The sequence below is a fragment of the Centruroides vittatus genome, unplaced genomic scaffold, assembly GCF_030686945.1.
Source record: "Centruroides vittatus isolate TY-2023 unplaced genomic scaffold, ASM3068694v2 contig_749, whole genome shotgun sequence".
NCBI lineage: Eukaryota > Metazoa > Arthropoda > Arachnida > Scorpiones > Buthidae > Centruroides > Centruroides vittatus.
Genome location: NW_027122485.1, coordinates 1,321,557 through 1,338,333, shown reverse-complemented (window position 1 = coordinate 1,338,333; position 16,777 = coordinate 1,321,557). Strand labels below are relative to the sequence as shown.

Here is a 16,777-nt window from a genome sequence, read left to right as displayed (position 1 = left end):
AGGCGGGAATTTTAAATCATTAAAACTTGACCGCATTATCCGTTAGGCTCGTAAAAGATTGCGAACAGTTTTAATTACATCAGTTTACTTAATTGCTTTCAATTGACATGTAAAGAAGGTGGAACCGAAGCAAATCGATTCAAAATAATAGCTAAAGTAAACTTGTAATTATTCTGTTTTACATGTGATACTGTCTCTAACAACATCACAATCTCTCGAAGCTTTAAATTGTCTCCATTTCGAAGAAACAAGATAAAACGATAGCAAAGTTTTTGTTTTTACAAAACTCTTGCAAAACAACATAACTTCTTTCTGTTCTGAATATTTCTTAAATTTTATCACATGCATGATACATATTATCATTTGTGACTTTGTTACTTTTGAAAGTGAGCAATTGTTTATTTCATATCTTAACTCACTGCTGAAATAAAGACGATTTGGATAATAATTTTTACAGAGATTACCATGTTTTATGATAAAATGTTTACATAATTGATTCGCGTTTATATTAGGAAATACTTTGAAAATGTGCCTTACAAATTCGTAAGGCATATTTTAAGTATGCTTCATGTGAAACAGATATTTAAAATCTGTAGTTTTATATCAAATAATATATGAAATTCCAGGCATTCAATGTGCGTTTCAAAAAAGAAAAACGCGGTTGCAGATATAAAATTACAAGCAACCAACGATGACGACGCAATTTTTCGTAAAATAATAAAATAAACAAATAAACCTTGTAAGAGAAATTTAAACTGACTTAGACTTACAAATATCATTATTTAACAATACATCAAAACCAAATCGAGGAATAGAAAAGATGAAATCAATAGGTGAATTAATAAGCATTCATCTTAAATACTAAAGTCAAGTTCAAACAAATGAAATCCACATAAAATAACAATTTTAGCCTGCCAAATTGATTAATATAGAAAACGTATTATTATTTGTAAAACAAAAATCGAGAAAAAATTAGAAAATCAGACAGTATAGCTTTAAGTAAATATAATAGTAACAGTAAATATTTACGTTATACTAATAACCTGGATTCGATAAAAAGAATACAAAAGGAAAAAATCTAGATACGGAAACGATTCCGAAAGAATACAAATTTCTTGTCAAATTTTTGTATTCGTTTATTCTTATTTAGAATTTTTGTAAATTAAATTACTTCAACCAAAAATATTTGAAAATAAGCATTCACATCAAAAGCGTTGAATTCAATATTATGGAGTGAGTATTGATGTTCATAGGAAACACGATTTTTCATTCATGATAAAGTTCCTTTAAATACCACAAAATATCAATATACTATCACCAATTTACAAATAAATTAGTTAATTAATTAAAAAAATAGCCGAAGCTCAATCAGTTTTATACCCATTTTCATTGATTCCGAAATGATTCCTAGTTGGAGTGTAAATATTGAATAATATGGTCCGCTAAATTATAAGAAATGTTAAAATTAAATGTGTGCTTTGTCTTAATATTAATCTTCTACGTTCTCTAAATCCGGGTTAATAAGGGAATAGACAATTCGTCAGGATTTATGTAGTCGTTTTAAACAATAAAAGAACTGTGCATACCGTAAGCCGAAAGACACTGGTTTCTAACAAAAAATTTGAATGCCTTACTTCACAGAAAAGCTTTTTCCCGTTGAATTATTTACGTATGAACTGTACTTTAAAGTTTTCTGTATAAAACATGTTTTCGTCTTTTATATATCTGACTGAATGGCATATATTATAACATATATGCCACAAAATAAAATAAAAGACAAAAGAAAAAATATGAGAACAATCATGTCGTTCTTAATACTTAAGTGCAAGAAAAAAACTTTCTTCTTTTATAAGAGGAAAATTTCTAACGTATTAAAGAACAGTTCAATCAAATAATATATAATTATCAAAACATCAGAATATAGGGCCTATATAGTTAATTTTAAATAATAAACTATATTTACTCAACAAATTAAAAATTAATGAGAATTTAGCAATAAGCTAATCTAGCCAATTAAGAATTACAAAAGTAGACAAGATTAACTTAAATTATTATTTGGAGAAGAAAAGTTAGCAATACTATTGTCCTCCGACGAAAATAGCTTTAAATAAAAACCAATTATTAGAAGATTAGAAAGGAATTGGAAAGGTTTCCTACCGAGTAGAAAAGCCGAAAGTATAAATCAATCGTATAAAATTTGAAAATGGCCAAGATGAAAATATCATTAAATTTTAGGTCATCTAAGCACAAAATTCTGTAAATGATAAGTGAGTGAACCTAATTTTTCTATTTAAATAAATAAATATTGATATAGAAAAAATCAAAACGCCTTATTAAAAAGAAATTCTACTTATTAGTTACTTATGATACTTGAAAAATCAACAGATAAAATCTCACTGGACCGAAATCGAAAAAGTATACGTTCAAATCTATTCGAATAGAAAATTTTCTATTACACTATTCCTTTTTGCTCTATTTTATTTGATTATCATGTTTTCTTTCCATTAAAGGAAAAAAAAACCCATCGCTTGGTGACGAATTATCTTTCTACTGTCGACGCGAATACTACAAAAGAACGTTAGAATGAACAAATGTTCTGTCAGAGAAATGAAGAAGCCGAATGAACGAGAATTGAAGTAGAACAACATTGTTCATTCATAAAATATGCCCATTCTACGCACATTTATCATACAGGAAATGAAACTTTGAGGAGAAAAGTTTTAAAAGCAAATCGGGAACAGAAGCACGGGTCTAATACTATTTGATGCTTTATAAAGTGTAACTCTAGCCATTTAGCCGAGATCTCCGCGCTTAGAGTCGTAAATTTGGATGATCGGTCGAATATCATAAAATCACTTTCTACGACAAACAAGAAAAAACCTTCGATCCGATAGGGGCAGAAAATGGTTGAAATTTATCCGACCAACTATCGATTAAATCATTAGTTTTGCACATGACCTTTCGGCCATCTCGTTAGACAGAAAATGAAAAATTCCTTCGAGACAGGATTAGTACGGTTTCAAAAAGACCACAATTTGTACTATGAAAAACAGGCTTCTTTCTTTTTTTTTAAACAAAAATTATATTATAACAACGGCGTTCGATTTCGAAAACTTTCCAAATTGTTGTCAAAATAGTTCTTGCTAGTTAAATTAAATCAACCCTCAAAACTATAGATCCATTATCATGCATGTAACGAATTAAGGGAATAGCGATGACAGATCATCATTATCATCAAGAGGAAACGCTATTCAGATATTCTAAAATATTTTATTTTTATAAGTAATCTGTTAGAGACTTGTTTCATCCATTCCTCTAAAAATGCAGCCTTGCATAACAATAGAATGTTTCCATAAAGTAAAACATCACTATCGTCTCCTGCCACCCTCTTAACAGTTTACAGACAGAAACGCCGCGACACGCTCCGGTAATTGGTCGGAGGGGCGAAGGATTTTCCCACATTAAAATTCTGCGACGGGAAAGTGTATTTATGGATAACATCGCGATAAATTGAATCCATAGTCAGATTTATGACCATACTAACGGCTTCTCGTTTATCATGCTTTCGCGCTACGATGTCGCGGCTCCATCCAATAGAGAAACTTGCCGGGTCACATGACCTCATTGTCTCTGATACGATTGGATTCGAGCCATTTACTACGACGTCACTTAGAATCTCTTTAACTACCGAACAAAGTTACGCGCCGGGAGAGCGCAGAGGTAAATAACAGCGTGAAGCGAGTGGAAAATGAAACGTCTCCAAAACGGATTTCCCTTTGGCGATCTTTCCAGAAGAGCAGAATGGGGGAGGCGAGAATCGACGCAAGTGGCAGAGATTGCCAGAGAAGGAAAATCCTGCACGGCAGATTGGAAAAATTTCCCTGGAGGAAAGAAATTTCCCTTTCCTAGTGGAAAAGCTAAGAAAAAAATTGCAATAGCGTATTCGGATATAAGCGCCAACAGTCCGTCACATCTCAAAAATGACACGATAATATTCAGCAACATTGTATATACTCTATTTTCTCCGATTTCCATTAAATACTTGTCTCTTGACGGATTTACTAAAATCCAAATCGCAGAGAATTCTTTTGTTATAAATTCGGCCAATTCACTATACGCAGTCAAACATCATAACTTCTCACCAATTGAACTATCAACGAAAAATACTATCCGTTTACGAAATGCATAAGTTGCCACATAAATGGATAGAAGCTGAAGACAATTAGTGCGTTAAATGAGGAAATTCAGCTCCAAAATGACAAGAATTTTGGGTAAAAGTGAATTTTTTATATATGAAATTCGATGAGCGACGTGACTCGGCAAATATAATTCCTAGCGTATAGGTGGAGGGCGGTTATCTGCGACGCACGTACAGTTTAAACAAAGAGCAGATGGTTGCAACACCGGCGCTAGCAACCGAAACAACACAAACTACTGCGAACGAGTAGTCCGAAGTTATTTTCTTTGCCAAACAAAAACAGAATAAAATTGGATATGGGATAATTCTACCTGGGACAGGAAGTATCTCGTACACGCGATCTGCCAGTCCCACGTGTTGCATATTCCGCCCTCCGATTGCTGCACCGCCTCATTTGCCGGCGGAGAATCGCGTTTACCACAGATTACAGCGCCCTTCCACGCCTACAGCATTATCCGTTCTCGCTCTAATTACATACCGTGTTTGGGGCAGTATCCGATCGGCCAAGGCTTCCATTTTCGACAAGATGGGATCGGCCATATCGTTGTAGTTTTCGACGCTTCGCTACGTCGCTCACCGAAACTGTTTAGACCAGACACTCGACCGTTATCAGAAAGAGGGGAAAGAAGGGGAAAGCGCTCGGCCCAAAGTTCAAGCAATCCCGATAACGGAACGCGGAACATCGTGTATCAGCAGTTTCGATCCCGCTGGCAATACGGTATATCCACACCATCCATTGTACTTATAAAAATTGCAGTTAGTTTAAAATAGAATTATGGCGTACTACAGAATTAGCGAAGTTTTATTAAACCAATTCTGATCGGTTATTTGAAGATTCCGTTCGGAAAATGTGTGTGTAGATAAATGACTCCGAGCAAAATGTTAGGGACAGTTTGGGTGGTTAGATAACGCTAAAAGCGCGCGATTATCGTTGAGATATCCCGCAACGTTTACAGAAAGATAAAACGATTTTACGAAGGGGAAAACACATAGAAATAACGCCTATACGCCTTAGAGAGAAAAGACGCGGTGGAAAAAAGTCAGTATTAACCATCTGTCCACTCCATTAACAAAAGATGCAATCGAAATGCTCTCGAAATACGACTCTCGACAGGAAAGAAAGCGGGGGAGCAGAAACAACAATTACTGGTGATCCAGACAGTCAATAGCGCTTCCCCATCCAATTAAGTCTCAGATGATGTGGATTCGAACAACACATTGATGAATTGGTCGAAGGTGTTTTAGTCCAATCAATTTTAACTTATTGATGTCTTTGTGGAGTTTAAGAAACTTTTTGCTATAAAATTTAGAAGCGAAATCCGATGAACGTCTGTAATGTGTTTATTAAAATAAGACGAAGAAGCAATAAGCAACTTTTAAGCTTTCATTTAATCTCTAAACGAATATGACGACTCCTACAAAACACTGGCACTTGAAGAGTGCGGAAGGTACGCATCAAAAACGCCGATAGCTATTTTAATCGATAGAAGCCGTTTAAGTGGTCTTCGCGATCGATGAAAAGCACGTCCGATATCTTAAAGTGTGGGATATAATGTGAGGTTATCGAATCACTCTCACAAAACGTGCGCTTTGCCATCGATTAATTCCGGCAGCGGAAAGAAAGAGGTCATTATAAATAATTAACCTGTTTAATAGCGCCATAAAACGAGGAGTCCGAGATTTTTGATCGTGTCCTTTTGACACGGGGTAATTACTCGGCAAATGGAATTCGAAGGATTGCTATCCCGAGCCGCGGAAGCAGCAGTCTGTCTTTGGACTTTAGGTACATACATGCAATTAGTCGAGAGTGTGAATGACCACGCTGCCACCGAGCATGGCGGGGAATGCCTTTCGCTCCATTCCTTCCATTATATATTAACTTCTCCATCTCCAGCAGCCGCGTAATTAGGAAACTTTATAAGGCCAGGATCTAACAATAACATCCACTATGTATCCATGAGTTACTTTGGTAGGAATCTGGATCATTAATCTGAGAAAATATGCGGGAAATTTTCGTATAACTTTCTATTTTTATCAGAATAATTTCGATATTTAGCACTTTAGTCAGAAGGCCATATGACACGAAAACTCGGGTAAAATGGAAATGCGTGAACCTTCCGTAAGTCCAAATGAATATCGACTTCATTCATTCTTCCTACTCCGGAAGGAAGGAAAGAGCAAAAGTCATCGATTGTTTGCCAACGACAACACGACATACATATTTCACCGTCCAGTTAGCCCGACAGCGTGAATGCCGATGGATTACGCTAGTAGCAAAGCCGGGCTAGTTGGCAATCGAATCCCTCTACTCGAACTTAGTTATCACGATAATCTGCTGCCTGTCAGAATTAAAGCTCCTCCCGCTGTCTCTCCACCTGCGCCACATCCTAGATCTTCCGTCTCTTTTTCCCTTTCCCTTTACTACAATTTCCCTGTCTTTTGTCTTTCACCCGAAATATATTTAGCAACGAACTAACCGATTATGAGAGACGCGATCGAGTTACGCGCGGAGTAATGACTGTAAAATGCGCAACCTCTCGAAACTTGTAGTCGTGTATCGAGCGGCTTGAATCGATGTGCTCAGCCAAACCGACGCCCTTCCGTGTTCGATTAGCATCTTCCGACCTAATTTAGCGTGGCCGAGAGTATGACAAAAATTTATCCGAAACTGAGTTAACCAGCTATTTTCTCTTTTCACATATCATCGTAAGGATACAATTTTAAGGCGACAGGAACAAAACGAATAAAATCACCTCCCTCGCCCATTTCTGTGAATGTTTTAGTTGACCACAGGAAAAACCCGAACGGTATTTTCCTCGTAGATAGTGCCGCTCAATTTTTCAGCTTTTCCCAGTTTTATTAGCTAAAATAAATGCTAATTTTTAATTATCAGATATGCCAAAAATGAATCTTAATTCTCTACTTATCAACGGTAGCACATTATCCCATATCATTCCTACATCAATTAACCTGAACCTGAAAATTTTGTGCTAAAAATATCTAAATTAATAAGGATAGTTGACGTGAACCGAATCATAATATTGCAGTGAAGTAAGGTGACCAGCAGTTTCGCGTACAGAAATAGCATTTAAAATATCTGATTAAATGCTTCTAATTTCAGCTGTAGTCCCGTCTAAAAAAGCTGTTACATCATATTTTTCTGAACCTCCCGGTGACAGCAGTTTAATAATTAAAAACTTTAAACTTAATTAGAAGGAAAAAAATCAATGGCATAATTGACAATCGACAATATCGATTCCTAGGAAACAAAACGGGTAGAGGGATTCCAATCCCAAGATATCCTTCATCACCGAACGAAGCAGCGAAAAACCTTCTAGTGAATTGTACTTTTCGAATTTCAGAATCTTAGATCGATTACTACGTTCATGTAGAAAAGCATTTTTGAACGGCTAGAATCAGAAACCCAACGAAATGGGTCTCATTTTGCGGAATTAAGCTGTCCAAATGGATTTTGACAACTTCCTGTTGCTGTCACCAGCAGTGGTGTAATTGAAAAAAAGCGAGTAATGGAACGATCCCCCTTCCGAAAGGGGCGAAAAAGTGCATTTACAGAATTAAGATGGAAAGAGAGAGGGGTGGATAGATAGATAGATAGAGAGAGAGAGAGAGAGAGAGAGCATAGGGAGATGAAGAAGAAAAAAGGTTCCGCGTCAATAATGCATTTTTGCTTTCTTCTTGTTTTTGCCACTCGACCGCGTGTTCGAGCAACACATAAAAGAAAAATAACGAGACTCTTACAGTATCATTACGAAAAGAACTTCCCATTATATAAATCGCCATAATTGACGAGACCAATCGTACCGGCTTTTAAGTTCGTTGGCAAGCAGATTTCGATCGATGTGAGCTGTCAGAAAAACTACGGGTCCGAAACCTACGAAAGAATAAAAAAAAAAAAAAAGAAGATCGAGCGTATCGTGTAAGGCTACCGTCGGAATACGAAACGAAGCAGAACGGGCCGTAACCGTTGGGTCCGGTTGAATAAATGATGCGCTCGCCCACGTGACAAGACGATCCTATTTCCCGCCTTACCGTCAAGTCTCGTTAGATAACACGGAAAAACACATGTAAGTCTTTGAGAAGCTTCGACCGCCCCACTCGACCCGACCGACACACGCTGAAAGTCAGGATATTGTAAATCGTTATTCAATCGATAAGAAAGAAAAGGATGGGTGGAGAAAAGTAGGTTAGCACCGACGTTGTATGGGCCCGATCATTTAAAGGGAGATAGAGAGACTGCAACGACTCAGCAGCAGAAAAAAGGGGGTCTTCTGCAACGACGCTAAAGAAAACTCTCCAGTTGTGACGACCAATCTCAGACGGATTCAAAATCAATCAACCAACGATGTCTGTAAGAGATTGTTCGACTGGGCAATGCAGAGCTTTTTTTTTCTCTTTTCTCGATGTCCACATTAATAACAGTACGCACTTCTTCCCTTTCAAATTATGTTTATTGTAATTAAAAGCTTCGTTAAACAGATGTTTAAGGACTAGATATTCCAATTATAAAAATAAATAGCAGCCAAGTTTATGCCTTTAACAGTAACAGTTTAAAATTTCTTTTATTCATTTTTACTTTAGCATAAATGTCATAAATGTATTTATTTATTCAATAAATTTATAGAAAGCAGTCTCTATGTCGAAATATCATTAACATGGATTATGCACAATCGTTTAAAGAGTCCCTCACCTACATTCTATACCAGTGCAGCAATTTTCGACAACTACCACTGTGGGACTGTACTTCTCTTCCATCGTCATTCGATAAAGACCTATTGCTAACGTAAACAAAACTATCCACAGCTAAGTGTAGCGGGTAACACTTTGGATACCATTACGTCAAGGATTTTTCTGACAAATACGGACATTCTGGAGAATACAATCGAAATATTTGTTAACATGACGCCTGCGGGATGAAATGCTAACAACATAGTTAAATTATTGCTTATTTTTATCTGGTAAAAGGCTTCCGATCGCGGAATAAATTCTACAGCAGTGACTTGGAGAAATATTGGAATCAATTTTTGAAGCGTTTCCAATTATTGAGCCGTTTGTCAAACTGAATTATGAGTTCAAAACTATTTATTAATGGTTTTCAGCGCATTTAGGCGTAAGAACATTACTATTTCTCTTATTTTATTTTATTATTACTATTATTATTTTGTAACTGATTTCATCTGTTTTTGAAGCTCTCCAGTAGGAAAGCTTTCCTCCATCTACCAAAACAGCTTGCTCGAAATGATTTACACTGTCGAATTGTCTAGTCGGTGGAGATGTGCTGAGCTAAAATGCCCCAAGGATTTTCAATTGAGTTTAGATCAAGATTCGTGATTGCTAGCCGAGAAGGGAGAATATTATGCGAATAAAAGCAGAGTTCTGGTATGTTAGATCGATAATCTCGCAAAGACGCATAGATAATCGCTTCCGATTTTTGCATAAAATGGCTTTCTCGCATCATGTATTGCGATGTTTGGTAATCGTTTTTCCATGTTGTTTGAAAGTTAAATTTCGATTCTTAAATAATGCTTTCTTTTCTCCGCTACTAATTCCCAAAATTTCCGCAATCGCCCAGAACTAGGTTGAAAGGCATTTTTCTTTATATTAGAAATTGTGCGAGCAATTAGCTCTGTCATCAAGACATGTAGAGTAGGTAAAACTTTTTCCTTGAGATTGTCGGAAAAACTTGTTTCTTTTGATAGCTTGGTGTCGGTATTTTCTGGTAAAACGGTATGTTCATCCGCTTTTCGGCCATCGGTTTTCGATTTTTGTAAAGGAAAACTTGATGTAGGATAGAAATTTTTTTTCAGCTATGTTGGATTGTTTAGTTTGATTAATAAATCATCACTCCATTATCCAGTACTTCTAACATTTTTTCTTTTCTCAAAGCATTCTTACATACTTTATTTAATTCAAATTTCATACTCCCTTCCTTATTAATATTCTTCAAGTCTTATTATTGTTAACTGAAATTTTACATATACATACAAATGACTGATTCTTAATAAGAATTGTTTATTTTCAATTTTTCATTATTAAGGTTTTTGCATGTTTTTGCATGCTAAACATTTATGAAAACCTTTTCGATCACTAAAACTGCATACCCAAATAAACAGTTTAAAACAAATGAACAATATATTTTGACTATGAACTTCATTATGATGTTCATATAAAAATTTTATGTACCAATTCCTATCTTCATGCATCCTTGGAGAAAGAGAGAGCTAAAAAATTCATATATAAATCTGATTTCATAAAATAAATATTTATAAGAATGAAATTTAAAAAGAATTAATTTTATTGTAGCCTAAATTCTGAAAAACAGATAATTTACAACATTCATATAATATGTAAAAAAATAGAAAATCTGTAATAATACAAAATCATAAGTCAATATGGAACAATCTCAGAAATTCTTTGAATTATTACAAACAATCAATATTATCCAGTAGTAAAGGTAAAAAGTCACTGACCTACTGTAAATTCCAAACTCAATCAGTATCATAGTGACAGTAAATTTTTTCCTTCTATAATTCATGATCCTAAAATCAGATTTTCTTAGTTTTGTTCATAAAAAATAACTGGTTTGATATTTTAGCTGTTTTATGTTTATTTTCTTTAGTAATATGTAAAAATCATTAATTTTCTATGCATTTTTATTTTTGTTAATTCCGACTTCTGGTATTTTCATTAATTTAATTTAGTTTATTTTGAATTTTTTCAACTCAAAATTATATTTAGCACAAAACTGAATATTTTAATATACATACAGACAAACATACACAAGGAATATGAAATGTTTATACATTGATTTTTATAATCCATTTTTAACACCTTACTATTTTTATAACAATTTTGATCTATTTTTAGTCTCATAAAATTCATTCATTTTAAACTGTTATAAATATGACATTTGAAACCAATATAAATATATACAAATCACTTAATTGAAGTGAAGATGAAAAATTAAGTGTTTATGATTTCTGAAGTCAATACAATAATCTTCCAAACAAACATTATTATTATTATTATTATTCATCTGGAAGATTGATAATTATTTAAATTAAACCTTCACATTTTAAATCATAATACATTAACAGTCAATAAATACAATATCTCAACTCTTTAGAACAGAGAAAGAAAAACAAAACAAACAAAAAAGAAATGCAAAAGATTTTATTTATTTAACACACAACAGATTTCAAATGATAATTTATAATAATTATTATATAACTGAAGTTGATGTAAAATATGGTGAACTATGATATTAACCATTTCCATTCAAACTTTAATATCCAAATAGAGATAGTCATTAAATTCTAATTCAATGTTATACAAAGGATTATGTCTGAAAGACTGGCTTTTCGATAAAGCCTTCAATTAATAATCTGCTAGATTCTGGACAGGATTTTCAACTGGTCAATTCAATTGACTGAATGATTGAAGTTCCTTAACAATTTTCTCCATTCTTCAAACATAGATGTTTTGATATTGAATATTAGAAAAGAACTAAAATAATCAATTCACTAATAAGAGTGAATAATCTTTTTCCAGACTTTTAATTCAGAAGATTATCAAAGATAGATCTATCTGCAGTTTTATTTTTAGCAAAGTTACAAGAATGTTATTCTTAATAAATATAGCATAATGTCTACTCCATTGTACAAATAAAATGGAAAATTCAAAATAGATCTTCATCTGATAATTATTTAGAATAGAAATAATCAATAATTTGCCATATCTAATTTGTAAAATGGTTTTTCTTTTTTTCTTTTTTTTTTTAATATAAGATTACTGCTATCAGTATGAAATATGTAATTTATGATATTTTAACTTCAATAATATGCATAAGTTGTATTTTAACAAATCTCACAAATTTCTAAATATAAATATATATAAAATGTCTGTAATATAAACAATTCTAAATTATATTTAGCACAAAACTGAATATTTTAATATACATACAGACAAACATACACAAGGAATATGAAATGTTTATACATTGATTTTTATAATCCATTTTTAACACCTTAAGTAACAAACCTTCCAAAGTAAACAAATTTTTTGTTTACTTTAGAAATTCTATGTAATGTTTCAAATCTCTGCAATAAAGTAGCATTATATTAACTACCAATAAATGAATTTAATTTAATACACTCTTAATAATAATATATGACCATGAATTAAGCACTATCTGTTAGATGAAATTGTTAGTTTAATCATTTTTATTATAGCCAGAAAATAATCTGATTAATTAGGTTTAAGTATATACCATATTTTACGGACTATAAGACACACTTTTTTCTTCGAAAAATTGCCTCCAAAATTCAGGAGCATCTTATAGTCCGTAGCCTCCTATAGGTATTTTTTTTTTAAAATTGCTTAAAAATTAAGGTGCGTCTTATAGTCCGTAGCATCTTATAGTCCATAAAATACGGTATTTATAATTGCATCATTTTCTTAATTAAAAATATTTCTCAAGTAGTATATTTATCATATGAACAGCATATATATTTTGACAATGAAAAAATAACATTATATTAAAACAATTACGGTAAATATTTTATTATATAGTGTTCTGTACAGAAATAATCAAAAAACAAAAAACTTTTAAGAAAAGAAGCAATTGTATATTACATTGTTGATAGTTGCCATTAATATACATTTTCAGATTGTTAATTTTAATTTTCAATATAAGAACATTTTTTTTTAATTGCAAAATATTTAAATAAAATAAAATTACAATAATTTACTAACTTAATATTATATTTTTGTTTAAAAAAAACAAAGAAGAGGTCAGTTCTAGATTTGTTGATCAGTTGTATTCTTTCATAAAATTGCTTTTAGTGATAAAGTAAAGCACATTCAAACATTTTCAATTAATCAATAGGTAGATGATTCATATGTTCATTCTGAAATGCAGTTTGTTGAAAATAAAAATTCTATTTGCATACTAGAAAAATTTAAATTTTTCAATCTTATAATAAAAAAATTTTTTGTTTACTTTAGAAATTCTATGTAATGTTTCAAATCTCTGCAATAAAGTAGCATTATATTCAAATTCTATACAATAAGAAAATTAGTTAGTTCTTAAACTGTTCTAAACTAAAGATAGAAATATGTTTTGTCAAATACCAAACTTATTTTTACCTTCATTTATTGTAATCACAGATAATGTAATCAAAATTAGATCCCAAAACATACAAGTTATAAAAAAAATTTGCATCATTGTAATTAGTATTCACTTATTGTTATCATCATCTTGAAGTAAATCAATCTTTTTATATTTTATTTTTGTGCTACCAGCCTAAACATAATAGCTAATAACATGAATATGTTATTGGTTATTACTATCAGTTTTAACCAGTACTGGATAAATTATTAATTATAATAATAATTATAAACTCTTAGTTACATATCTTAAAATTGTTTTAACATGTCCTTTTAATGTTAAAAGAAATTCTGGTTTCATTGACTAACTGTAGTCTTATTTACTTATTTTGTATAATGTTATTAGTTTAGGCAAGTCGCAAAGTGATTACAATAAGTGAAGTCTACTATAGCTGGTTACCTAAACTAAGGACTGGTTTGATTTATTAATATGATGCAAAATTTTTGTGAGCATTCAGAATAACTAAAAAAAAAAAAAACATGTTACAAATTTTGAGAGTTCTTTAAATGTATAACAAAAGATAACTAATGCTATACTTAGTAAAATGTTTTAAGTAAGAAAGTAGGTTGCACTATTTTAAAATTTAACATTGACATATTTGCATGTAAACTTAACAAATTTACATCCAGAATTCACATTTCACACTTGAAAAACTTTTTCCAAAGAGTGAAGTTTTTGTTAGTATATTTAAGTATATCATACTGACCAAACAAAAGATATTTTATATTACAAATGTAAGTAAAAAATTGAATTTTGTTCTAATTGTAATTTTTTCATCTCTAAACAGAAACATTGGTCTGTGAGACAGTTGCTGTTACATTATGTTATAATGCGACAGAACTGTTCAAGCTTTGTATTGCACTTCCATAGTATATTATTTTCAACAACTTGCCTTCTTTATACATGTCTTACTACTATTCAGTTTATGACTGTTTCACGATACATATAGATTTTTAAAAATGTGAAAGTCTTACTGACTGGGTGTTTATATAATTTTCAATTGCTACTTTTGTTGCTTCATGATAAGCTTTTCCTTAATTTTAGAATTCTTTACTATGAATATTCCATTAAAAAGTACTGGTAAATCATCAAGAGCTTACTTTATTTATGAAATTATGAAAATCCAGACATCAAAAAATTCCATTTTGCTAAATACTCAGCTCACTCTCTGTTGAACCCACGTATAAAAAGGCAACTCAGTAATCCTAATCCACCCAGAGATTTTACTACATTGATATAGCAGCAATACCAGAATATGGAAATATTGCTGCAGATGATCAAGTTTTGAGAGACAAGATTGAGAAGAGGAAGACCAAGTGTCCATCTCCAAAATCAGAAAAATTTCCTACAAGTATATCAAATGTAACAATCCAATTTGTCTAAAGTGATGAAGAAAAGTTTGCATTACATGTGCAATAACAAATGGCTAAAAGTTAAAATTTATTCAAAAATTTCCTTAGTTTTACTACTATGAAGTTAATTTTGAATAGATTTGAATTACTAATGATAATTTTGCATTTTTTTTTATTGCTCAAAAAACATCAAAATCCTCTTGTATAGTAACAAATATGCAAAACAAAGTCTACGGCAAAAATACAACGTCTGTTAGACACCGATGTTTCCAATTACATAGTAGAAACCTATGTTTCTGTTTAGAAATTAAGAAAATAATATATGTTCATACTGAGATGGCATTAACTATATATTTTATATGTATCTGGTAGTAGAAAAAAATAAGTCATGCAGTTAATTTTAAGCCATAATAAGCATAATTGTATAGCCATTTTAAGCCAAAAGATGCTTAGCTATAACAGTTAATTTGTGTTGAGTAAAGTGAGAGTGTATTGTTTCTGACATTCTAGTGTAAATTTTTTTTATTTATTGTTAATGTGGGGGTGGCTTATTTTGCTCATTGGGCATTACCATATATCTTTTGTAAACAAATAAAACAAATTAAGATCTTAATATTAGGCAATTTACAAGTAAAATTTTTCACTTAGAAAAAAGATATATACGGTGTATATACATACATATATATATATATATGCAAAAATCTAACTTTTTAAATTGTTCCAAAAATTAATAAGAAACAATAAGAAAATAATTTAATAAGAAAAAAGTAAAAAAAATTTTTAAACTATATTACAGACTATAATTTATTTAGTGTCAAATGTATATTTTTCTTTTTCTTAATAGATTAATTAACATTTAAATAGTGCTAGCAAATTCATACAAAAAACTCTCACTTTAAATGATTAAAGTAAACTATAACTTTATTACTTCTAAGAATCTATTAGATGTAAGAAAATACTTTCATTTTTTATGCTATGTTATCAATTCAACATCAAATCAATAAAATTAAATTTCAAACAGGAATTTTTAATCTCTTGAAAATTACAAAATTTCTATAAAAATTTATAAATTTGATTTTAGTATTTCTTCCTTTAATCAGTTTCATTATTAAAATTTTCATTTTAATTTATAAACTAAAATTTTTATGTACTTAAATTACAAATTATTTGAATACAATATACAATAATCAACAAACTGTCAAAACTTTTAGAAGCTAGGCAATCGATTTGTGATTAAACATTTTTGAATACTTTCATCTTTACATCACCACTAGTACAATTCTAATAAAAATAAAAAACAGAAAAATACTATATAAGTAAAAGCAAATAGAACATAAAAACTGTGCAAAGTATGTTTAAATACAGTATGTTATATATAGAGGCATTGCCTGGCAAAGCAACTTTAATACAGCTAGGTAAGCAAACAAATGACATATCATTTCAAATGAAATGGACTATGTCATCGACTTGCTTATCCAGCCGTATTAAAGTTGCTTTATCAGGCAATGTGCCTTATAAAGGCAATGTGTACATATATATAGCAATGTGCCTTATATATGTACACATGAATAGATATACATATACAAATTGCACGTGTACATGCATAAGAGTATGCAACATACACACAGTTTTTATTTTATCAAGATTAAAAATGACAATTTTTTGAATAACAAATTTAAACTATAGAACTTTGGAAAATAATTTTCAAAGACTAGTGCTTGAATTAATCAACAATAGATCATTTTCATGATATGAATTAGTTGAAACTTAAACTGAAATGCCAAAAACCAAAAGATAAAAGACTAATAATGCACAGTTTCCTTTCAACAATAACTTAAAAGCATGAAATGGAATTGACAAGGTGCTGGAACTAGTGTATGGGTTTAGTCATCCAGGCACTTTGGATGGAAGTCCATAATTCCATCATGTTGGAGATGACACCAAGTCATTCCAAGCAGTCTGCCCAGTGTCTAAAAGTGCTCAACTGATTTAAAATCTGACAACCATAGAAATTAAGGAAGCATCAGGGAAGCATTGGAA

The 16,777-nt window shown here is 31.4% G+C and overlaps 1 protein-coding gene across 9 annotated transcripts in view; it reads right to left on the bottom strand.

Moving 5' to 3' along the window:
- The window catches only part of LOC136981258 (CUGBP Elav-like family member 2), a 263,471-nt gene that overhangs the window by 85,591 nt on the left and 161,103 nt on the right, over positions 1–16,777 (bottom strand). For 4 of the 9 annotated variants that reach the window (XM_067277547.1, XM_067277549.1, XM_067277550.1 and 1 more), the window contains exon 1: positions 10,687–10,766. The exons of 4 other annotated variants lie outside the window; for them this stretch is intronic. In XM_067277547.1, the coding sequence (XP_067133648.1) occupies positions 10,687–10,751 (65 nt within the window). In that variant the 5' untranslated portion in view covers positions 10,752–10,766. Of the gene's footprint in view, positions 1–4,676; positions 4,829–10,686; positions 10,767–16,777 lie in introns of those variants that run through there. One more of the 9 variants, XM_067277548.1, reaches the window with a different exon arrangement.